Here is a 26,686-nt window from a genome sequence, read left to right on the forward strand (position 1 = left end):
TTACTGAAACATCCAAAAACAAAGTAAAACAAAGCGATCGTAATAAAGTTTGGGTCCCATATTTTATTAAAATCGCTCTTTTTTGGATATCTCAGCCATTTCAAAACCAATTTTCATAAAATAAACGTTGAATTCCTCATAGAATTACATGCTCTTTCATATTTCATAAGAGGTTTCTCATTATCTTACCAAAAAATGTTAGAAACCTGAAATTAGGTCTCAACCAAAACTATACAAGCCCTTTAACATTGGCAAGAAAACTATTTGGTGCAAGAAATAGACCACATTCAGTGACTTCAATCGCTAGCATCTTTTCAAATGAGATTCTGCTGCCTGAACCCCTAGCTGATGAAATCATAAACTAACATCTCTACTTGTCAGAAAAAGACAGAGCAGAGTAACCCAAAGAAACTTCTCTCAGAGGTTTATAAGAGAGTTTAGTGTGGTAAAAAAAAAAAGGGGGGGGGGGGGAGGCAACTCGGGTGAGATATCAAACCCTTTGCAGAAATTATCAGAAACAAATCCTCAACTTTGACCCCTTTTTATTTCCTGCCTGGCAGTGGCAATGGGAACTACATGTGTTGTACTGCATCCTACAAAATAAATAATTTCCATTCACAAGAATTCCCCATCACTTCTTGGGCTGTACTCTGTTAACTTTGTTACCCAGTTCGCTAGATCATGTATTTCACTCTTACTGGAATCAAAATTTTCTCGCACACACAAAGAAGCAAATCAAAGACAAAAAAATTAGATACAAAAAAAAAATCAAAAACATATACATGTAAAATATGTCATGAAACTGGAAAAAAATTCCATTGCTAAGAATAGAGATGACAGAGATTGATCGCAATAATAGTAATCAGTCTGTCACCGTAAAGAGTGAAACATGCTCACCTGAGCTGCAGAAAATTTAGTGATTAGTGACCGCTTTCTGCTCGGAAAATTGAAGGCTATCACTTTGAAAGCATTCAGAGACTATACACATTGTTTATGACTAAAATGACCATCTATTGCAATTTGCTGCTGTTCTCTATCAAAGCTACTCATCATCTCAAAAAGAAAAAAAAATCACAAGCAATAAAGTCCACTCACCGCAACAACATGACAGATCTTTAAGTAAACTTCTGTGACATATTGGCAAAGTACAAAACAGATTTTTGTATATTCTTGATCACTCTTGTCATACTGCTCCCAAATTTTACTATTTTCCAAAAATATAACTATACAATATCAATTGCAAGAGTATATACAGAACCATTGTCGAAAAATTTGAAATTGGCATTAGTCTGTCATAACAGTGGAAAATTGATTTGAACATTCCCACAGCAATGTGCATATTCATTGTATGTATTCATTAAAAAAAGAAAAAAAAACCATACATTTCTACAGTGTGATTTTGATTTTGCAAGCTATATTCTCTAAAAAGTGTCAAATAGAATATCTATGTCAGAAGACTACAGATCTGATAACCACAAGAGACAGTCATTAGTACACACAGCTATTGTTATATCTACATTTTTGTAGAACATATATCCACTGAACCAGCCAGGAAAAAAGCAATGAAGTCTTGGCTCATTGTGACTGTTGCCCTACATGTTGATATGTATAATGCTATTTACTTACCTAGATACACATAATTTCCACAATATGAATGCCCTTCCGCTTACTACAAACCAAAAACTTGGATTTGGTAATTCCATTATGCTGTAATAGAGCTCATGAAGCACTTTAAAAAAATGATGTGTAGTGATTGCAGATACCATCGCAACAGCATGTCAGTGAGCTGGATGGAGCTGTGTCTGAATAATGAGTAGAAATGTGATGATTTCTAACATTATGGCATGTCTTTCTCACACAGGGTCCTTGTTTGGAGATAGGTGATGATATCCTCTAAAACGTCTCATGTTCTACAGTGTCTACAGCATCCTCAAGTCCAATACCATTTGAATTAGTACTTAGTTTTGTAGATCATCATGTAAGTGCAAGCAAGACCACAAAAGAATATCACGTGAAACAATGTAAAAATAATGCACAGATTTGAGTGTGTCAGTAGGAACTGTATACATATAAGTAGCTCTGGAGTGTTTAACACAGGAGGTGAAGCTGAGTGGGTTTAGACTAAATTCCATAGTTACCGCATACACACTATTCCTACTGACGCAGGAAAAGACATGTGCATTATCTGTTTTGTAGAACAGGGGACAAACATTTTGCTAGAAATTTTGATCACATACATGTAATCTATGGGCAAATTTACTGGACGCATTTCCTCTTGGCTTGCCATAGATGCAAACCATGCATCCAGTACTTCTAGCCATGCATACAGTAATTACTGGAGGCTCAGTAAATTTACTAGATACATGGTAAGCTAACCACTAGGCATCTCTTACTGAGTGCGCGAAATCTTGTTACAAGTGCGCAACATGTTTACAGTGATTATCTCCAGTGGGGTAACATGCGGCCAGTAAAAATCAACACACACCTCTGGACCAATGAGATTGCAGAATTTTCTCTACCCGTTCTATAATATCTACAAGCAAGTTCTTAACACTCAATCTGCAATTGGCATCCCCTAGTTCATGGACCTCCATTCTGGCAAACAAGGCCAGGAGGTAATCACTGTGAACCGTATACACCACACTTTCATCATACAGATAAATGAGGGCAAGTCAAGCATATTTGTGAGAAATGCAAGCTGGAGAAATACAGCATGCAATACATAACATGGTAGTCCAGCCACTGACAACTCAACTTTACATGCTGATATCAATATGTCTACAGCCACATACTTACATAACAACCAGGACTATGGCACCTGAGAGTGTAAATAATTCATTTTTGGCTTGATTTCAAGTAAACTGTCCAGATTATATGATTAGAGAAACACTGAAGAGGAGAAGACACTTGTGTGCTATATCTTACAATCTAGAAAAAGTTATATATTTCATCACATACACTTCCACAATTTATTTCACTCTTTGATGTTGACTTGAAGACAAAGGCACTTGGATTCTTCTGGGTCTTTTTTTTTTAAGGTGAATGAAAGTGGTATTTGAGATGCCCTATTCTTCTAATGCCACAGAAAATAATACAATCTACCCAAACCACACAGATAAATTTCGCTTGTGTATTGGGATGAGAGAAGTTTCAGTGATACCTGATGATATACATGTCAGTCTGGTTAAGTCCTCTACCTGATCTCTGGCAAAACTTGGCAAGAAATTCATTCTACCTTTTCAGAAGTCTCACCTATTCTCTGTTTAAACACTTGTGGAGTATGTTTGAACATGCTAATGCTGCCAATCACGAACAGGAAGCTAACATCTCTTCAGGCACGGGTGATAGGGCACATTTGAATAAAAGTTTAGAATCACATGCAGCTGTTTCAAGTTTGTTCACAACAGGAGATGCATTCTTATGCAAGCTCTTACAACAGAATCACACCCCTTTAGATATGAAGGAAACACAATACATGATCAACTTTCAATGAAAACCTTTTTTGTTTACGTTTCTTCACTCTTTTCTTTCTCTTTTTTGGTAGTAAATATGAAGTAATACGTCATGAAGTACAGGTGGGACATTACACATGAAATTTGAAAGAAATCGCTTTGCCAGTGCCAGCAAATAGGTGAGAACAAAGAGAAATTTAATCTTTGTTTGTTTGTTGACCTTGTGATTGTACTGACCTAGTGACTGTATTTACTTTATCTTGTCAAAGGTGGCATTACTTTTATACTGAACAAAGCTCAGACACTCTTAATTCCAGCTCCAAGAAATGTGCTGCAGTTTCTTGCATCAGTCGAAACAAGCAGTCTTTAGAGGTTTTTGGATTAGTTTTAAAGATATCAATTCTCATTTGTCAAATACCCCATGATAATATAATTCATACACCTTCCCTTATCATATCTTTCATTACCATGTGACACCTTGTAAAGGCTCTGCCAATCTAAACCCACATGTGCATCTATGTATACTATTCCTACTGTGACTACCTTCACCATATAAGTGTGCATCATAAGAACATCCTAGTTTCCAATAAGGTCATTTACTACAACTGCATTGCCCACGCTACAATCGTCCCGGGAGAGAATTACAAACACATTATGGAAAAAGCCATAAATAAGTTCCAACTTGATGCCACTTTGAATTGGGGGTATGAGAAAGAAGCAGAAAATTGCTATTTCTGTAGCAACATTTACACATGCAAATACCTTCTACTACTGTAAACTAAAATGACATATGCCAGTTATAAAATGGCACTTTGTAAGAGCCAGTGGAATAGTTCATGTGTCAGTGTTGGATGCAGCATCTAGCTTACAGGTACATTATGTATCTGGCCCTTTATCAGTGCACAAATGACCATTATATGTCCAATGTGTATACTGGAAGCCTGCTTTTCATTGCCAAATGCTAAAACCTCTGCTTTCGAGGGGCACAACTCGCCCATAAAATTTCATTAAAATGCATAAGCTATTGCATACAATGAGAAGCATCAATAATTATAAAAATTGCTTTACACCATAACCTGGCACGAAGTCTGCAATTTCATACCTATATATAATTTTCATCTAGTCCTGTCCAACATACAATGGTTGGTGTAAGCACCATCTATCCCAAGTGTGACACATTTTTCTTTTTTACAAACATTAAAAAAAAAAATAGCACACATGCCACATAACTAGGATTAGCGCCATTGTAACCAAGCTTGCAGTATTAAACCTTGTTTGTTTGGATGTCTAGGCTACCGTCTATAATATTCAGTGCCATTCCTGTCTGACTGTCGATTACAGTGCCTGATTCCATGGGTGTGGAGACTACAAGGGGACATCAGAGCTCTCATAGACTCTCTGCAGAGAGCACTGCATGTTCCTGAGCAAGGGCTGCGAGTTCTTTGACGAATTCGTCCAGAACCACAGCACAGTAGACAGCATTCCGGGAGCGCAGCGACTCGTACTGGGCCGAAGTCTCCTGTTGTTTCACTGCATCCTGGCTGCTGCTGTCTGCTGCCTCTCGGATGGCTGTCAGCTTCTGCTTCTCAGAGTTCTTGACGGAGCGGTTACGACGTTTGAGGAACATGTCGGTCAGTGAGCCCCTCCGAGCCACTGAAAATAAGAGGGACGTACATGTGGATAAGACAGATTTTCCTTTGCTGGTATACCTATTTCCAAGGATATTTAGAATTGACTTACTGTTGTACGTCAACCATGATTCATGTCCAATTCAGTGCTACTCTCACCCTGATTTCTTGGTGTTTGATGAAAACATTTGTACTTCTTCGATAGGACTGAGATGGACATCATTGACATATCAGGTGTAATGATGTAACTGCATCTTGAAGAAGGGATGTTGTGCTTTAAAATTTCGTACTGTCTTGACATTTTCCGATGACACAATTTACAAATACCTGTATTCATTATTAGTACGCAAAATTCATACATCTTCATTTTCACACCACAAATGGAAAACTTATATATTTATGCAAGAAGTGAACTTCACAAAAGAATAGGATATTTCACCCCACTTCATAGAGAAACTTGAACTTATAGCAGGTAGCAGTGACTGATAACACCATGGCAACGCAAAGGTAACGACCAATGAGCTATGAACATTGAGCTGTTGCTGTGGTACTAGCGAATTAATAAAACTTGAAATTAATTACAGGTGTCCAAATGGGGAAAAGATGGCATTGGAATGAATTGACAGGTGCTATGGACACTGAGTCTCACTGAGATCTCAGATCTTGGGGTCAATTGGTGAAGACAGGAGAAAGAGAGAATGTGGTTGGGAGAGGCAATAATGGGCATGTAAAAAGTCACAGAAATGACTGGAATAAGGTGGCTTGGCAGAAAATGGAGGAGCTATTCACAGACAGGATGGAAATACAAATATGTGGAAAAGATTGATCAACAAACTTAAAACAGCAAGCAAATCAAGGGGGCTGGGGAGGGTAAAAGGATGGAAAGATAAGAGAAAGAAAGGGAGGGAAAGGGAGAAGGAAGAAAGTAAGAGAAAGAGATAACATACCCTGCTTGACAGAGGTCAACGTCCCACTCCTCGGTTTGACAGTGACCTTGTCCCGCTCTTCCATCACTGACCACGACCGGTCGCGGAGCGGATGATTGGCGTCTGGTGATTCCCTTGTGGTCAGGTACTGTTTGGCTCGCTGCAGTAGAAAGTCCCATTTGTCTACACTCTGTGCATAGACATCCAGTCGGGCCTTGACTGATGTAAGAACCTTGTGGACAAAGAATACATCAATGAGTCAGAATAAACACAGCATGAAAAGAAAATTACCCACCATCTTTGAATTTCCATTAGCTAAGTATTTTCAGCAATATTACAGCTTTCAAGATAGCAAATTTGGCAAGACATAATGAATGTGATATGATGAAAACAAAAAGTGCTCCTGTCTTCTGGTGTCAAGATTTTTCAGGAATATCAGTGTTTCATTCCAAAATTGTTGTAAATCACAAAACTGGAATGGGAACTTACGTATTTTACTTACTTACGTACTTACTTAATTTTGGAGGTACACTTTAACTGGATGAATGATAATCTACACCAGTTTACCAGTGTTTCATGTAACCTATCGATGCTTCTCCAGTGCCAAAATTCTGATTTTCTGCTTCCCCTGTAGTAGATGGCTATTAGAATCTCATCAGGATATCATCCACCACCTGTTGCTTTGGTTTCCTCCTCATATCCTACAGACACTTCCACTTTGACCAAGGACAGGCACAAGGACTTACTCATGTTAATGACAAACACTGATTTCAATGTGTGGGCAGCATGCTGACCAGCTTGGAGACAGTTTCTGTCCCTGTACCCTACAATCCTTTACATACTACAGGTGTGATTTCTAGAACAGAGGGCCTACACACTCCACCTTTCTCCCAGTTGCAAAATGGCTCTCATTTTTATCTTTACCCAAACTTGGGCAATTTCACTTGCACAGGAATTTGTGTTTATTGATATCACAGTGGAATATCATAGTGGAATTGGATGTAAAGTAGTAAGAAAGTTAGGACAATCTGTCAAAATATACATGGAATCAGGAATAGTCCTGGCCATATGATCACAGCATCACTTGCTTGGAATTCTGGAAAAGGTTGTGTACACGGGAAGACTCAAAAACAAGTTTCCCTGAAATTGTATGAAGGAATCAATTTCCATTGTGGAGAATGTGCAGCATCAAAACCACTGTGACATTCTTGAGCAATCTAACAGAAAATATGACATGAAAAGTTGGCTCATGAAATACAGGTTTCTGCTCAAAGTGGTTGCCCCAGACTGACCTGAGGCAGAGAACGCACACTGGGCTGGAACACCATGTTGGCATTGAGCAGGAAAGAGCGGATGAGAGGTTGGGGGTAGCAGGCCAGCCTTGCTATGATGCCTGTCAGTAGGAGATTGACCCATAATGAGTTCTCCATCATGGAGTCCAGCTTGTTGAAGATAATGGCCATGAATGGGCCTGCAGAGAGGATTGAGGAAGACAGTTTAAAGACCTTTCAATTTTCCTTTCAAAGACAACTTACTAATACCACCCTTTCATTTGATGACGGACTGAGAGAGAGAGAGAGAGAGAGAGAGAGAGAGAGAGAGAGCTACAAGTGCTGCAAGATCAAAGTAAAAAAGACCTACTAGGATTTTTACAAGTAAAAGAACCTTAGCAGAGTTAAGAAGTAGCACAAGCACTTCATCCACCACCCCTCAAAAAACACAAACAAAAAACAAAAAAACCCACAGAAATTAAACATCACAAATTGCAAGCAAAATATATGTTATTCATGATCTGTTGGAAGAACTTGGTTTAGTACTACTGTGAGAATTCAGAACTAAACTCATATTCTACAGTTAGGATGAGACAGATACAAAATGAGGACATCAAAATGTTAGCTGCCATACCAATGGTAGGTGCTGCTGATATCTTTCCACCAGGACTGAAGGGACCCAGACTGCTGATGGATGCTGGTCGAAGGCTTCCAAAGTGGGACATGTTACTGTTTGTTCTCTCTACCATCCCTGAGGGTGATGCTCCACCCCTCGGGGAACCCCCCTCGTGACGTGGGCTTGACTCCCCAGAGGATACATCGGATAACGTGAAATGGTTGTCATCCACCTCGTCGAAGGAAAGTGGTGATCCAACACTAGAGGTACCGTTGGTGTGAAACGACGTGGGAAATTCACCATCCATCAAACCATTGCGGCTGAAAGTGCTGTTGTGCTGGAAGTCACTGCTCTCATTAATTGACTGAAATGTTTCATAAGAGTCGTCGAAGAAATGACCGCCGCTACTCGAAAAGCGTCTGTGAGGCGTGATGTCAAGGTCCGAATCAAACTGCCAAAAGATCCCTGGCTCATCAAATTCAAAAAGCGAGTCCTGCCTGCTGTGGGTTGTTGACGACATGCGGCTATCGTCAGACATGACATCACGGTCAGCCCCAGGTAGGACTGGTCTTCTGTGGAAGGAATATTTTGACACACCCTCAACTCCTCTCTCATCACTGTCTCCTTGACTCTGGTCCTCACTGGACTCTGTGTCCTCCCGGCTCGATTTGTCTGTCTCCATTTTGTCCACTATCTCCGCTATACTCAGCTGCTCACCTTGGAATATCTCCGCTAGAGTCACGTCACCGTAATCATCCGTTCTCCCGGCATCATCACCGATGGACATCTGGAGAACTTCATCAATTGTCGAGGATAACGTGCCTGCTAGCGCCAGGTCCTTCTCACTTTCAAAGGATCTACTAAACGATCGAGTCCGATCTTTGGGGCTCTCGTTATTGTTATCGCCCTCTATGTCTCTGGGTGTGGAAGCAGAGAGTGATTCGCGACCAGGAGACTGCAAAGACTCACTGAACTTACTTGTGGACCTGAATTTAAATCGTTCCTCCAAACTAACATCCCGTCCCCGCTCCACATCTGGGCTGAGCATGGAAGGAGCTGGGTTGAGGCCGTCGTAAGGGGCAGACCAATGCTTACACGACTTGCAACACTCCATAATGGCACCTCTGGCATCTAGTAAGTATTCTATATGGCTGGACTCGATATCACACACTGATCCATCTGAAGAGATGCGGCTCCCCTGCGACAAGGTGTCACTGTCACTGGTCCGGCTCGTATTACTGGCCGCTGAGGGGTCAGGGGTCAGCCTCCCATGGCCGTTCTGCTGCGGGACACTGCCTTCCTGCACACAACCATTGTTAAGGCTTTGATTTGATCCACTAAGAGTGACCTGGTCCTTGGATGTCAGGCGGACAACCCCAAGACTATCACTGGTATTCAGGAAGCTATCAGCAGGGTCTGACACGTTGCGGCTGCGAGAGGACAGGTCTGACTTGCTACCTTTGTGACTGGTCTTATCACTAGTCTCCTTATGAACCTTGCTGCATGCTGGGCTCAGGGACAGGAACTTCTCGGCCCACCTGCCATAGAAATCTAGATCCCGGATGGCATTCCTCTGGCTTGCCATGACATGGGTGCAGGGGACAAGATATCTGTAGAACAAAGAGATGGTTGCAGTAAAATGCAGGATTACTACGGGGCCACCTGTCACAATGGCAATGTGTAATTGATGTTTGTTGCTATAGTGATACATTGAAAAAATGTCTCTCTCTTACTTTTTTGTCACTATTGCACATCTACAAATGCAAATCTAAATTTATGCATGTGATCAAGTAAATAGACATTCTACAAAAAAAAAAAAAAAAATCTGTATATATTCCAACCTCACATCATATTGACAACATGGGTCAAAATATAAATTCTTGAAGAACAAAACTCGTAAAGACAGTATGTTATCACAAATCTGCATATAAATTACTAACAAATATAAACTTCCGTTCTCCTTTTTTTTCAGCGTTGCGAAGCTTTCATCACCTAGATTACTAACTTGCTATTTTATATTTGCTCACATTTTTAACAATGTTTAACATGCATCATCAAACCTCCTCCCTTTCCATCCCCCACCCATTATTAGGTCTCTGAACTTTCTATAAATGTCTTGCAACATTTTTTTAGCATCTCAGTTAGAAGTCTGCTAACTTTCCATGTTTTTTAGTTGTCCATCATTAGGCCTCCAAACTTCCCATATATTGACCTACATCGTACATGCCTTGCAATAGTATCACAGAGTCTTATCAAGCTAGTAAACTTTCTATGGATGTGGTCTGGAAGACCAAAGCTGAAGACTTACTTGAGAATGAGCTCCACCATGACATCTTCACAGTTGACATTCAGTAGAGTGTCAAAGAGTGATAAGGTCACAACACACAGCTATAGGATAGACAATAACAACAAATAAAATTATTGTTTCTTTCTTTTTTTGGTCTTTCTCAAGACTAAAGACAATTTTTCCTTATCACAGATGAATCTCCTGTTTGATACAAATAGGAATTTTCAATATACTGATCATGCATAAAACAATGTTCCTGTACAAAATGTATATGATCTTAATAAAATATTTAATAATCTATAAGATTTGGAATGTATAGACATGGCATCAATTACTCAGTTTATCTTGCAAAATATACAGGAATGGATCTACTGCATGAAGTTTTACTTTCAATTAACATCCAAATTTCAATAAGTGCACCTTGCCCATTCAGATGAAAATAGAATAAGCATTCATACTTCAGAGGTTTGAAAAAAACAGAAGAAGCAAAGAACGAAGAGTCTGCTACTCTGCTATACAACATAAAGATGTGGATAAGAAATGGTTATAAGAGGGCAGTGTTCAGAATGTTTTTAAATACGGGTATCTATACTTTTCTTTTGATAAAGCAAACTTTCCCTACAAGAAATCACTTTGAAACTCAGAATTAGATTGTCCTGCCAACTGTCACAGGGGTCTCAGAGTGTTTATCATTCAGACCAGAGCAGTACCTTTGAGTTAGTTCCAATGCGCCTGATGAGCGAATCCAAGATGGTGTTGTTGTCGTAATAGTCGAGGCACAGATACCTGAGGAACACCCTCATGAGGCGAGGGTCTGAGATGGAGCGAAGGAAGATCTCCACATAGGCCGTAGCAGAGACAATCTCCTCATTCAGATTCTGTCACACATGCAGAATACAATGGTTCAATCAAAAGTCAAAAGGGCTACAGAGAGACTAACATTTGAATTTGTCTCCAAAACTGTCAATCAAAAGGAAAAAGACATTTGCGTTAATGTTTTTTAAACAAAATAAGACTCAGACACTAATCACTGTAGATAAGAGTCCATGTCTATGCCAGTAACTAAATTCATTTGCCTGCAGCCTGCTTTTCATACATTGTATTTTACTGGGTTCGGTGAATACAAGAATACTTGCATCAACATGTCCTCATCAATATAGGGCCCACTGTGTGAAGAGTGTAAAAGAAGAGTGCTCTGGTGGAAGAGTACTTTCACATTAAGAAATTGACTATTTCACAGTTTATAATTTCTAAAAGGCTAGATATGAATACTCACCATGTTGAATTTGATGTAATTGCCACTGCAAAGCTTTAAGACAATTAAGTTTTAAACTTGAAAAGTTAATCTGCAGCGTGCAGTTCCTTTTGAATGGAATTTTATAGAATTCAACTTTTACTTTTAAGAACTGTTAGTTTAGTTTCAACCTTCCTACAAAATCATCCAACCATTGGGCATTCCCAAATAAAATTATGGTGGGAAAAAGACACTTTTGTTCATGTAAACATTTCAGTGACCTTTGAACTTGAGGAATGTTGCTCAAAGTCGAGTTAGCGCATCTACAACTCTGTAGCAGACCAAGGCCACATGTCAAAAATCCATCAGAGTTATTTCGTGAATCATGTTTAACAAAATTGACAAAGACAAAGAAACAGACAGGCAACCTGAAAACATTATGCCCCTGGCATCCTTCAGGAATGGAGGCATACACATATAAATGAGAATGTCTAGTATATTATAAATATCAGTGTTAATATGTACGCATAAGAAAATGGTAGGCAGCCAACTCTACTATGTAACATACAAATACTGCACATTACACAGGGCATTAGTACGAATTATTCACCCAATAGTAAACTTTAGAAGAGTCAGAAACACACAGGGCAAAGCTGAACATGTTTTAGATTGTTCAAAGGTTACAGAGGGTGGATAGTCATGCACATCAATTGCTTAATAAAAAGGTACCATGATTCAGATTAAGTAGCAGCCATGTTTGCAAGATTCCCAGGCCAGCACCATTACACACAGGCAATGCAGCTGAGTGCAGATGGTGTTAGAAATATCTTATGATTATCATGAATAAAACAACAGTAACAGTTCAAAATTTTGAAATGCAGAAAATTAATATATCACAAATACCATTTACACAAATTTGTTTAAAAAATACATACAGATATATGATACGTATGTTTTCAGGCTAGGTCTGTTTCCATGGAGCACCACCATGCACATATCATAGGTAAGAGAGCACCAACAAAGATGATATACATGAGCAAACCTTGCTGCTCAATCTTGTTGCATGGCACCACCATCCACGACTCAAGATGTGTTCCCATGGTAACCATCACCCATTCGTTTGCCTAGCTGTCAATATTTCCCACATTTTCTTCATACTGCAGTGAGTTTAATACCCGTAATTCAAAAGGCAAGACATGATTTCTTTCTTTCAAAGAACATGCAAGCAAACCCCCATGCACTGAATAAGATGTTATATCAAAATCCTATAAAAGGTGCATCATCCATGCATTCATGCAATGTTCCCCATACCTTGAAATGAAGAGTGGTTTAGGAACAAAGAAGATAACAACCAGGTTGAGTGCTTAGTAATGCCCACATAAATCTAATTGACTTTGTGGCAGTTTAATAATCTTCTGAGAGAGGAGAAACCAGAGAGTGCTTGTACAAGCCTATAATGGCAATACAACTAATATGTAATAAAGAGAAAAGAAGAAGGAAGAATCACATAATATGGAGTATTGAGAAAATGCACTGCAAAAGAAAGGCAGAATTAATCTCAGCAAAACCAAATACAACCAACCACAACCAAGTCTAGTAAGGTGTAAAGCTGTGCATTGCACTCATATATAATTCAGCCTCCTTTACAAAATGAAATTAAATGAGTCCCTCACAGTTGTTTTTAACTTAATTCATACTCCATGATCTTTATTTCTAGATCAGGAGAGAGAGCTCAAGCTTTCTGTGGTGACAATGTTCCTGTCTGATGTCTGGAATTATTTAACTCTACCAGCTGATTACCCCTTCCACCCCCCCCCCCCCCCCCCCCCCTCGCCTGACATATAAACAGTTACACGTGGTTAAAAAACAAAATTCTAAACTTTCTTTCTTCTATATCAGAGCAAGCTTTTGTGTCATTTCAAATGCTGATGTGGAGATGAAAAAGAAATATGTGTGGCATGGCAAACACAAGGCATTATTATGATCATTATCAAGGAAGTGATCAATTTACAGGATACTGAAAGAAGTTTTAAAGACCATTTTGATCTTTAAAGATCCATGTTTCATGCTGAATCAGAGTCAATGTCATAAAAGTTACCCTTCAAGACAGTGTATGCACAAAGCAACAGCCATCAGCAATTTGTCCTTGAGGCCAAATTATGTTGGGTTTTTTATTCATGCAAACAAATGTGAAATTTGGAAATATTCAGGCGTTTCCATGCAAAACAAGGCTGGATGTAATGTCACATGCAAAAAAGATGATTTATTGATTGCAAATATGAAATTTACCCTCATTCAAAACCTTGTTTGTCGTTGTTTTATTTCTGGAATGGACTCTGAACATATGAGTATTTGAGAACTGAAATGAAAGTATGCACAATTCAGAGAGACCCCACTCCTTGATATAAATAGTTGAAAATAGCATGGTATACTTCAATAAATAATATTGCAATGTACTGTCATAAACCTCCCCATACAGGAAGCATAAGAGAGAGAGGAACAAGGAACAAGCATATTAGAAAGCCCAATTCATTCTCTTCACAGCAAACTTCACAAGTTTAGAACAGAAAAAGGGGGAGGGTCAAAAATGTCCTGGTATCTCATCACCTACCAAATCCGTCGTACCCTGGAGTGCATCGTTGTGTGGGAACTGCTCATGAGATGGTCATGAAAATGAGATGGATAGAAATAGAAGGGGAAAAATGGAAAACATCATAGATTGGATGTGAAAGACTTTTTGAGAAAACTTGAGAAAACTGCTACAGAAACAAGACAAGAATGGTGATGCAAAATGTTGTGGATTCACAGTGGAAAACTTGAAACAGAGATAGGTCAAAGAGCACCTGTATGCTTTCATCAAAGCTTCAACGTACACATAATGTCCCAACCGAGGAACACTGCGACCAGTGTATAAATATATCATACACCTACATCAATGTCTGGAGTTTACCCATCACAAAGATATTTCTTCCCACTCTGATTTGATGGGGATATCCATTCATAGTGACAATTATGATGAATATGAAATTAAAAGTGTATTGCAATGGGCTGGAATGACACTGCCATTGACAAGAAAAGATTCAGTTCAGCTAGGTTATAGCTTAGCAAGGATATGTAGCTCACCTCAGTTTGATGATACACCAACTGCATACTACCGTACATTTACTTTGATTACTCATTGAAAACTGAACAAACAATGGTCAGAACCATATTTTAAAGCAAAACATACAGTTGGTGAAAATATGCATATCATGGTTGTCTTTTCACTATACACTGATCTAGACTATTGGGAGAATTATGGGAAAAGTACATTCTTTCTTTAATTTTGAAGTTGAGCTATTTGTCAGTTTTCAGACAGATCTAACAACAAACCATTTGGAGGAAACTACAGGAATATGTGTACATGCATATGAATAGAAATGAATATATTCATCTTTTTGCCTAAAATATAAAGGTTGTTGCTGGAGATATGATGTCGATTCTAAAGATGTGGTCATCTCATAATCTTGCACCTGCTCACTATCATTCATAATCTCATCATTAAAGCAGCCATGACACATTCACAGCACACATACTACATTAATATTTCATCATCATCTTTAGACAGAAGCTTCAGTTTAGTAAACTCTGTAATCAATTATATTTTTAGGGCACTGCCAAATGAAGCTGTATTATTAGACTCAATTACAACCTGACTTTAGGCATGGGCTTAATATCAGTTTGTTTACTGGAGCTAAATTCCATAGTGATTTATCTTTGATTCTGGTATAACTTCTTTCCCAGAAGAAAAATAGTGGTACAGTAAAGATGTCTGACAAAATTCCAGCAGTCCCTTCATATGGAGTGTGAATGTATAAGTTCAAATGGTGCACAGTCCTTATTTAAGGAATATCTACATCAAATATTGGCCTACACTCACAATTTGTCAACCTATTTTCTCCAGAGAAATTCTTAAATAATACAAAATAAAATAGCCCTTTCCCAAGTGTCAAAGTATATATAAGAGCTTGTGTTTTAAAATTTCCACAAAACAGACACTTTAACTTTTTAAAGTTGTAAATTTGAAAATTTTTCAAGCAACATACACTTAACCATATAGCAACTGGCTTTGATAATGCTTCACTACAAGGTACAACATGTAAACTGAGGTGAGGTACATGTTTAGTCCCCTTAATCTTCTATAAAAGAGACTCTTTACATTTTATTCATCTATTTTTTGACAATCAATTTACACAGGTGCTCAGAGACATGTCTGTGAAAATGCATACATCAGATAACTATTGTCTTTCAATGATAAAGACAGATAATTCACTGAAAAATCAATGAACAGCTGCAAGAGCAAATCTAGCTTGAATCTCGTCTAGTTTTTTTTTTTTAATGAATCATACAGGGTGCAAGCAGTACTTTTTTTTTCAACAATACAAATACTGCAGCTGAATGAAATCATTTGAATGCATCATTGCTGTTGGTACACTGCTTCAATCATAATTCCAGTAGTTGACGGACATGACTTTTCTACCTTTGAAAGCAAGGGCCCAGAAATGAGCAAACTTGAAAATAACACATTTGAGTTTTATTTTTTCTGCTCATACATACATTCTTTCATAATATCAACATTTGTGCATTGCATAATATGTAGCAATATTGAAACACTGAAACATTTCAGATAAAGTTAGGAAGTGCATCATTAACTGGTTAGTGCACTGTTAGGTTGTTAGATTTCTTGCTACTCAAATGATTAGTAGATGCATCAAACAAAGAGAAAATCAAATGTACATTGTAATGTAAGCACTGAAGCTGATTCTCTGCAAACTATGAATACACTGTGAGCAGCGTATGTACATACAATCATTGTAAGGATGTTTTAAACTCTAGTGCATTAGCTGGAACTACATGGGCGGCATGTGATGACACATTCATACCATGTGAAAGCATAAAACACTGGATGTGATGTTAGTGAAAATACCATGGTGCTTGATGTGCTATGACAGGGAAACGATGTAAGTGACACCATGCTCATATCATTTTTGAGTCCATAAAAAAAGAGAAAATTATATACCCATAAAGTCAGCAATGTCTTTAAAAACTATTCTACTATTGAGTATTAGTAACATGGAATTTCTTTTCAGACCAGAGGTATTTCTACATGTAGCTTTCATGACAACTGTGAATTACATGAAGATAAGAATGTACTATAACATATTGTATCTGAAAAGGGCAGTGTCCTAAGCAGGATGGAATAGAGTTGAATTATGGACTTGCATTTAAAAATGTGCATTCTGCACAGAAAGAGCAGACATTGTATCCACATCACGTCTCTCCCTAACCCCTCCATTCCAATTGTACCCTGTTTACTGTATCACTGTCAGAACCTTGAGATTCTTCTGTAACACAACAGAAATATTTAAAATATTTGCCTGCCTTACATGTACATCATAAACTCAGGGAGTGCATTATTTGCAGAGCACCCCATTGTGGGCATATTTCAATTATACCAGTAATCATCATATTTCTTTTTCATCATTATTATCATCATTATTGCCAGTACTGTAAAAATAGAAATTTAATTTGTGTGGAAATCTCTGTGCATCTTATGTGACATGAAACTAAAATATCCACTCTAGTCGTATGATTTTTATCATTATTATCACCATTATTATTGATTAAAATCAGCACCATTCTCCTCATTACTGTTATTACATTGACTTCCAAGTGCACAACAAATTTATAACATATTAAGACAGAAGCAAAGGAAAGAAAGAGATAAAAGAGGATCAATGCAGTAGAAATGTAGAGACTATGAGTTCCTAGTGTTTCCTTTCTTTGACAATTTCATACTGTAACAGAAAAAAAAAATTGCAGATAATGTGTCAAAAAGCACTTGACATCCCTTTACCAGTAGCTGGTTTAAACTACATACGTATGTAGATACGATTGTACATTCAAAAAGATGCACTCTAAATAGGCTCGCTATTCTACTGGCTCTCAATTTCATTTCATTTCATTTACAGGGTTTTAACTATTCTATACGTGAATGGGATACAATATTACAGCGGCTGCAACAAAACACAAGGTCAGTTTTGCAGCACCTAAGGTTTAAATGATTGTTTGTTGTGTTTATTCATTGTCTATACTCATTGTCTATATATGGTGGTAGATACAAACAATGTGCATGAATTGGCTGAGTGAGCACGGTGAATGAATGGAAGCGGGTACACATTACAAATGACAACGAAAACACAGATCTATGATAACGCATGAGAGTATGGTGGCTTTGATACATGCATCCGTTAGTTACATCATCTGTGACTGATCCCAAATTAGGAACAAACAGACATGTGACCCAAAATCCCATTAGAAGAAAAATTATGATATACATAGCACACAAATAAAGCAGGAACAGAGAGACAAAACCTACACAAAGAGAGAGAGAGAGAGAGGAAAGAAAATGATAAAACATTGATGTATCGGGGTCTGTTAACATAATTATCATATCTAACAGCTGCTGTGTCGTGATGGGAAAACTATTCACACTGGTGGCTACAATGCACTCTGAAAACTCAAGTCAAGTGCATCTGATGGTCTCTAGATGTCCCGACTTGATTTCCTGTACATTGCTGATGGTCTTTGTATCAATAACATCATGCATCGCACACTGTGCAAAAGGACTCAAACTGTTCCTGCCGTAAGTGTACTGGTGCACCTTCGCTAGAAGACTTCCTATCAATTGTCACAGCAGTGGCCTATCAAAAAGAAAAAAATGAAATAAATGTGCACTTTTTGACAAGGTACTCTATTGGCCCTAAATCATGATATAATCATATTACTTTGCTACTAAATGCTGATTGGTAGAGTGGAGGAACACAGTTTCAATGTGATGGGGTAAAGGAGCATCTTTCAGTCATGAGTAGCGTACAATTACCAAAATATTCTTGTCTCTCTTTTTATGTTGTATAAAAAGCCATGCTAGTGAAAAAAATTGCTGAGGGTTGATGAGCTCTTATAAGCAGAAATAAGTAACTACTGAAATCCAGATTTCAAGCTGCACTGCAACTTCTCCACTGCTGTAAAATATCTCACAATATTTAGTAAAAGATGGATACTATTTAAAGAAAAATAATATAAGAAAACAAATGAACAAAAAGCTAATAAGAACCAAATCTTTAGTATTTGATATACAAGTTTACATTGCAAGCTGCAGTACAGTTACATTCTTGCTGTTGAATATGACACTGCTGTAACAGACAGCGGGGTCACTGACACTTAAACCTACTGTAGGGAAGACCACCTTGTGTGTACAGATGGCAAGGGATGTACACAAAATAGATACCAGGCATGACTGGCATGACACAAATATCTGTAGGTGGGGCCAACACTCATATATGATTACCATTACTGTCTAATACTATAGTTGTATCAATGTCAAAGCACCACACACACATTCGAACTACATTGTATCTCCTTGGCAACCTGAATGCAAAGGCACCTTGAGTTATTGTGATCATGCCAATACTCTCCCTGTCCTTGAATGAAGACTATATGTAATTGTATGTACATCAGTTAGCCCTGGAAATTTACCAACTGTCATCCTACATATAACATTTCCAACTACAAGTATGTTCAAGTTTAAGTGGCAGACACTACACCATGGACATACTATTACATGAAAACAGCGTCATGTGAAAGTGAATCTACAGTACTGTAAAAGTGTTGAATAATGACAGTCTACACTGAGAAAAAGGTTTTTTTTTTGGGGGGGGTGTTTGATAACTTTTGTTTTTCTGTACAATGCTACAGAAAGCACGTAAAAAAGATAAAACTACAGTATACTCGACTATTCTTCAATTTGATTCAGCACTCTGATGAAACACGACAACAGAGGACTTGTTTTTGCCTTGCAGGCAGGCCTGAAATTCATTTCCATTTCACTCAAGTGGGAATACCAGCCAATGTGCTGGCCTTCCTGTTATTGCATCTTCCTTCCAAGGAGAGCCGCCCCGCTGCCGAAGGCTCGATGATGAAGCTGTTGATGCCAATAACCCTGTGGAGATTGGCACAGATTTGTCCTGACTTGCACCTAAAAATTATGAGAGTTCTCTTCAGTGGAATGAAAATTGCATCTGCCCACTTTTGGCATGAACTTTACAATGCCCTGCATATTCAAAGATATTGATGTATAATTGATTAGAATAACAGGGAAACTACAATGTTTGGCCATGTCATAGAGCTGCATTTCTTTCCTTGCCCATTCATGAGAAGAGCAAAGAATGGATATGTGGATATAACATCACTACTACTTATATTTTTTAATGAACTCTTGAGAAAGCTGCCACTTTTGAGCAGTTGTGTAATATTCATAATAGGGAGATAAATGTGTATGAGTGACATAAGATTGCTTTTATATCTGGTTGCCATGGGTATGACAAAAATCAAAGAAATATGTCTTTTGTCCTAGGAATCATTCTCAAATTTGCATTTTAATTTTCATATAAATTTATAATATACTAGGCTTGTGTTTGTTTGTACAAACAACAGTTTGCTATTATTTTTACCTTGCAAAATGGAAGAGAGTTCAATACTACAGTAGTTGATTTTCACCAGCTGTTACCTTTAGATAGCAATCTGTGAGGTATTGAAAGGCTTGTCGTTGAGAACGGGTATACTTAAAAAGAAACAGACATGAATACTTTGTGTGCAGTCAGCTTATGATTCTCTGTGGAACAGCATTCATGTCCATGACTCCTCTGACACAACGTGAGATACATGTACATTGGTACAGACTTTTAATAGTCGAGCTACATTAACACACTTCAAAATCTGTGTGGGTGTGCATGCAACTGATCAACAAGCTGCAGTTCTAAATCCCATCTTATCAATGGTAAAATATCACATCAACAAGATATCTACCTCTACCTGTATCTCTTTATACCACCTATTCTCATTTTCTGGGATCTGAATTGTAATTCCACTGAAAATCCACTGTAAGCCATGTCAAGTTACAAAAAAGGTAAAAAGTTGACATCAGTTTCCAGCATACTTCTAGCTAGAAGCTGGTAGAAAGAAGACAGTATAATTACCACATGAGCCAACAACTTAAAGGCATTATTTACCATTTGCACATGAAACAAAAACCCAGCTTTAGTGTTTCAAAATAGTTCTAAAATGTGAGTCAGGGATAGAAACAACCAACATAAAAACATTCATCAGTATAATCAATGTAAATTATTTTATGTGAATAATAGTTATAAGAAAATTGCCTCCAGAATAAACCATCTACAGCTATGGATCAGTGAGAAAAATAGTAATACCTCCTTGCATTTTAGGCTTTTTATGCAAAATTTTGATATGGTAGGATGTTTTGTGATACAACTGACCTACACATGTACGCATACGCAACACGTGTGATTACTCGAACATCATTGCTCCCAATGGTAAACAATACCTTTATTCGATTCAATGTTTGATGATAACAAGTTTTTCATACTGTGCGACAATTTTCAAGCACTATGGGACTATACTGACCACTTCTGAACAGGAATACCTACATGTAAACACTATGTTTTACAAGAGAACAGATACGGCAGAGGTACCTGAAAAATTAATGCCATACTGACAAACCAGGCCATCTAATCAGCTGTAAATTTACAGAGAAATGATATATGTCAATAGCATCAGTTAAAATGCATACATATGTCAGATTATCGCTGGTAGAGCCAAATATGCACTGAAATCCAGTGTACAAATGTACCACAGTGCATTGTCAGGAAGTACAGATTATAAGGCACTTTAGAATCATATTTTGCTCTACACGGAATATAGTATTATGTGCATTGAATACACAGCACTGTTTATCAATCCACTACCGTACACCTAGGCTATAGCTAATGGATTAAAGGCAGAATTAGCTATGCATGCTGTATAACTATTCTGCAATAAAACGGTACATAAAGAGCTGTTTTTGTCCTGAAGGAGCCAAGTGTGATGAATGATTTTCAAACGTCTCTGATTTCTTGTCATCACCTGTCCATTTTCTTTGACAAGGTCTTTAATCTCAGTTACTACTGTACTTTCACTCAACTCCAGTTCTTCTAGTGAAATCCTTACTATCAAAATCTAAGAGGCTTAAAATCTAACCCATGGATTATTTTGTCCTCACAACACTGGCAACTTTAAATTTTACTGTGAATCCTATCCTGGAGAAAGATAAAGGTAGAACTGGAAGAATTCATTGCATCTGCACAAAATCAAAAAGCATATAAAGAAAATTACTGACAAAAATATTACTTTTCATATTCAAAAAAAATATGATAATAAATGAATAATAACAATAACAATAAATAACACTTTAATAGCGCTTGATATTGATGTTTCTAAGCGCATTAATATGGAAAATATTTAATAAAAAACAGCATAATGTACGTATACAACATCAACAAAAATTAGAAATGAGATTGAGTAAATTGATAAAGCATGTTAACAATTATAATTAGTTTAATACAGGAGTGTATAAACAGCGATTTAGAGGCTTTTGATAGTGCTGAAACCAAACAGAAATAATGACTCTGGCGACACTTCGTGGCTGAGGCAAAAAAATGGCATAGGATCAATACAGAGATGCCAAGGTCAGAAAACAGCAATTTGTGGGCGTGAGATTTTGCAGTGTGTCTCTTTGCCTGAGGGAAGAAAGCATATTTCATGATCAATTAAATCAATGGACTACCATGTAAACCCAGAACCAATGTTATTCCGCATATCTTTAGTCTCATGATCTGTATTAAATTGCATGGCTTGAATTGTAAACATTAGTATAAATGATATGCTCTATGCTATGGGTTTTAATAGTCTGTTAACATTAAAATAATGGGTTAGTCAAATAATAAACATGATCACATGATCGTGAATCATTTACTGCTTTCTCCCACAGGAGAAGAAAACCATGCCAACATTAAATGGTACTGAACAATAGATCATTTATAATATTGTTAGCGCACTTGACATAATGAATTTTCACATTTTGTAATATGCTAAAATCTGAGCATTTAATGACTTCCTGTGCACAAGAAAATGTTATTTATTTTGGCAACATGCAACAAATTTGAGAATGCAAATCTGGGAATGCACTTTCTGCACGAGACACAAAAGATGCCCTATGCATGCTATGGTCATGTTTGTGATGCTACAAAAATAAACAAACAAACAAACAGAAAAACCTACTTTGTATTCAGAGGTATATTCAAATTAAAGGTATACAATTGCAGAGTACTTTGACTAACCCATAAGAAAAAAAAACAGACAATGCTTTTTGCTGTTGGAAATTTAATACACAGAATGTTCTAACCTCAGGACTTTGTGTTTCTATTTTGGAGAGTTTAAGAGTCCTTGAAAAGCATTTCAAACCGTTCAGATGGAACATTCTAAATGTTCTTTCCCATACCAGTCCTCATCTGCATTATGTCAATGTGCATGTAGTGTTGCAGGTATCTCTAGTTTGTTTGTTTGTTTGTTTTTGTGTGTGTGTTTTTTATGTTTTTTTTTTTTTTGGTGTGTATGTGTGTGTGCTACAGTTAAGAGATCATAATAACAGTATGCTCACAGTGTATTTAGTTGTATAGCAAAGACACTTCACAAGACAGTTCTACTCCACTATTTACCACAGCCTGTCTGCATACTGCTATCCAGTCACTACATTGTAAGCTTCCAAATTCTACTGTATGACCTCTAAACCATGTCATGATATAAAAGATTTAAAAAAGGGGGGGGGGGGGGGGAGAGGAAAGTGCTAAAACATCATTCACTTACAAACTCCACTCCTGACCTATCAAGTGACTTCCAGAAAACGCCCTATAAATGCCAGATGGTAAAAACATACAATAGATGCCTGTAAACACATGTGACTTGTTTTACTAGGAAAACTGGAAGGTGTGAAGAAGAGTCTTGACAACAGGCAAACTGCTTCCATCTACAACATTTACCAATGTTCACCAAAATTGAGTGTAATGCGAGTTTCCATTAAATGGATTCTTCCTGTAGGGTAATGTTGGACAATCCAATTTCACAAAACAAATACCATACAAAGTACTTAGTGGTAGCACTGAAGACATTATTTGCTACATTTGTTCCATATATTAAACATAATATGTGTTCATATTTTTGGTTCCTTCAAATCCATATAAACACATAACACAGTTTGTTTCTTCCAGTTTGTAAATACTGAAATGGTTCACTTACAACTTTGTATAGTTTTATACTGGTTTCAGTATTAATGAACACTGAAGAGATACTCTGGTTTCAGCACTACAAAATGCACCAATCACTGTTTCAGCAGTAACAGCAGGTTTTAAGTTTCATTGCAATCTTCCTTACGCCACATTTGCATGTACACTGTACACAGTTTATATTTTGAATATTAGAACAACTTCACTTCTCAATACGCTCAGATTTTAGTCTGGGTAGAAAGTGCTATTAAGATGAAAAGAATATGCTACATTAAAGGCATGTTTACAAAGCCAACAGAAAAAACAAATAATGTCTATATTAAAAAGAATAATGAAACAATCCAATGATACAAGGTACAAGATAATTTGCATTTATTTGAATATTAATGAAAAGAGGTTGTAATAATACCAGTACTTTCAGTGTCATTATCACATAGAATTTCCTGAGAATACTGAGAAAGATTCTTGCATGGGTTATATAAAGTGCACGCACCATCATCCTCCCATAGAATGGTCCCATTTTAGAGGGCCAGAGTTGCAAGAGACTACATCAAAATTGCTCTTGCAAACACATTTCCTCCCTCAACTAACAGGAATTTTATGCTTTTACTGCATCACCTTTAATCAGCTCAAACAATCTGTGGGTAGAATTATTCAGCCAACTCCCCTCCTGATCACAAAGTCCAATGGTGTGTACTAATCATAATTGCTGTTGAAGGGCAAGCAGTTAGAAATCCCGTCTGTGGATGCGTACAAGTTTCATGTCAACCTAGCCGCACCAGCTGCGTGACAAGCAGTCTAATCGACTCACAGGACAAATACCGTTCCAGCAGTGATGAAGTGGTGTAAATGCCCATTATTTATTTACCCAAAGTCACACTATTCAAACTTTGATGGAGGAGTAACAAACAGTATTTATGGGTGGTCGAAAGTTGTGTGCTCTACTAGAAGTGGAAATGTACAAAATGTAAGCAGGTATGATGCAAAGTTGAAATGAGCAAAATGTTAGCTCCACTGGCTAACACACGCAAGGGACAGCACATAGAAGATATTACAAGTTGTACTTTAAAAAACAATTTATGAGTAGAAGTGATTAGCGGCGACAGTTTACAAAATCACTCAGACCTTAAATCATGAATTTAGTTTTATGGTATTTCATTCCTGGGTTGTCTTGGCACCTCAGTTGGTGGAAATTACACATTATCCACATCAAATTTTTATGACATCTTGAATGAGCAAAAGTCCATATAGAGTGACAGAAAGTTTACTCTTTTCTGTTTGTGTGTGTGTGTGTGTGTGTGTGTGTGTGTGCATGTGCATCTATTTCAAAGGTATGCAAAATACTCTGTCCTTGCTTTATGACATTACAATGTCACATATTTGTACTCTAACAATGTACAGTGTATGCAATATACTCATTTCATACGTTACACCACTTGATCTCCAGCCTATTAACTTGCCACCATTTGATACATGCAGCTGCAGCAAATCAATATCAAATGCAGCCTTCCCTGTGCTGCAATCTGTATTTGTGCTGTAGCAATGCTGGATCAGCATGACTAATTTGATTTCATGTCAGCTGACCAATAACATTCCATCAGATTATCACCCTCTCAGTTGACGAGGAGGAAAAAACGGAAAACATAGATCATGTACTGTATACCTGGTACGCCATATATTTCGTCAGTCTAAATTTTCGCGAGTCTAAATTTTCGTGAATCGGGAATTCCCGACGATTTCACGAGTGGTTAAATTCGCGATCGTGGAGTGTACTGAACGGAGAAATGTACACGCGTACGTCACATCCACATCGGGATCAGAGTCAATATTTTCGTGTGTCTTTAATTTTGCGAAAAGCACCTGACTCGCGAAAATAAACACCTTGCGAAATATTCGGTGTATACAGTCACTGGACATGTCTCACTGCTGCTGTGTGTCTGCAGCCAGCTCAAGGAGAATACATCACAGCATGTTGCATCAACATAATTGAAACACAAGATTAAGAACAGCAGTTATCAAGTTTTGCCTCCAAAGTGGGGGGGGGGGGGGGGGGGATGAATGAAAATATCTTTGTCTTCCAGGAGCAATTCTGTTCTCACATTAGGAACTTGTTCCACATGCTGTATGTACAAGTGTATGTGAATTTCAAAAGGTGCATGTGCTTTGACCCCTAGTTGACAATATAACAAAACAGAAAAATTAAGAAGTGAAAAAAAATAAGACTACAAATTTCTCATGTCTAAGTCACAAATGAACAGGTATTCAGTCAAGCCTTGTATGACGTAGTATGAAGCTTATCTCTACTACAATGTTCTACTCTTCAAAGATACATACTTCAATACACTGTATATCTATGCTACTTTTAAATACACATCTGCCCTTTGGCCTTCTCTAACTACTCTCGGTATCAGCATATGGTTATTACTTAGTCTGGCTTGAAATGTCACAATATACATTTTGAGCTGGAAATATACTAAGTACTAGTAGACTGCTTGCATGCAAAGTAAACTGTGCACTTAGAGAAGAAGAAATGAGTATTTTCCAAAATAATGGTCAACTAAACCAAAGAAGTTGGGCCCTGTGGTGCTTTGTTGGTGTCGAACTGATGCCCTATCTCTTTTTCTTTGTGACTTGTGCTTTTGGTGGATGGTTAGAAAGGAAGAAGAGTCACAAACAGAACACAGGCCACCAACATGGGAGAGAAAGGCACTGAAAGGAACACAAAACAAAAACTGGACATTCTATCGAACTTGGCAAAAAGAGTCTGAAGCTAAAGAACAGAGTGGACAATACTGCCGAGGAGCGGTCAGACGGATAAGACTTACAGGACGATTTTTGTTGGACCTTAACAGAATAGCCTCCCGGTCGAGCTTGGAGAGAGAGTTGTGCAGAATTAGACACAAACAAATAGAAATAAATGTGCCTCTTTAGTTAGATAGATAACTTAAATTTATGACTACAGACACTGTAAGATTAGAATTAGTTATCACACATACTTGTTTATGACTTTCAATCTAGATATGGGATAAATCATCATGATGACGGAAAAATGGTGTT

General features: G+C 37.6%; 1 protein-coding gene across 2 annotated transcripts in view; it reads right to left on the reverse strand.

Annotated features, from left to right (window-relative positions):
* Positions 1–309: 309 nt before the first annotated feature.
* Positions 310–26,686, reverse strand: part of LOC139721110 (FHF complex subunit HOOK-interacting protein 1B-like) — a 47,518-nt gene continuing 21,141 nt past the window's right edge. Inside the window, exons 5-12 of one of the 2 annotated variants that reach the window (XM_071632441.1) lie at positions 26,455–26,499; positions 14,026–14,064; positions 10,891–11,058; positions 10,202–10,281; positions 7,912–9,503; positions 7,299–7,477; positions 6,028–6,238; positions 310–5,105 (exon numbers count right to left, since the gene is read on the reverse strand). In XM_071632441.1, coding sequence (XP_071488542.1) covers positions 4,840–5,105; positions 6,028–6,238; positions 7,299–7,477; positions 7,912–9,503; positions 10,202–10,281; positions 10,891–11,058; positions 14,026–14,064; positions 26,455–26,499 — 2,580 coding nt within the window. In that variant the 3' untranslated portion in view covers positions 310–4,839. The remainder of the gene's footprint in view (positions 5,106–6,027; positions 6,239–7,298; positions 7,478–7,911; positions 9,504–10,201; positions 10,282–10,890; positions 11,059–14,025; positions 14,065–26,454; positions 26,500–26,686) is intronic. The other variant, XM_071632442.1, reaches the window with a different exon arrangement.

This window comes from Diadema antillarum, unplaced genomic scaffold (assembly GCF_040938485.1).
Source record: "Diadema antillarum isolate AM-2024a unplaced genomic scaffold, OU_Dant_1.0 scf00000138, whole genome shotgun sequence".
Taxonomy (NCBI): domain Eukaryota; kingdom Metazoa; phylum Echinodermata; class Echinoidea; order Diadematoida; family Diadematidae; genus Diadema; species Diadema antillarum.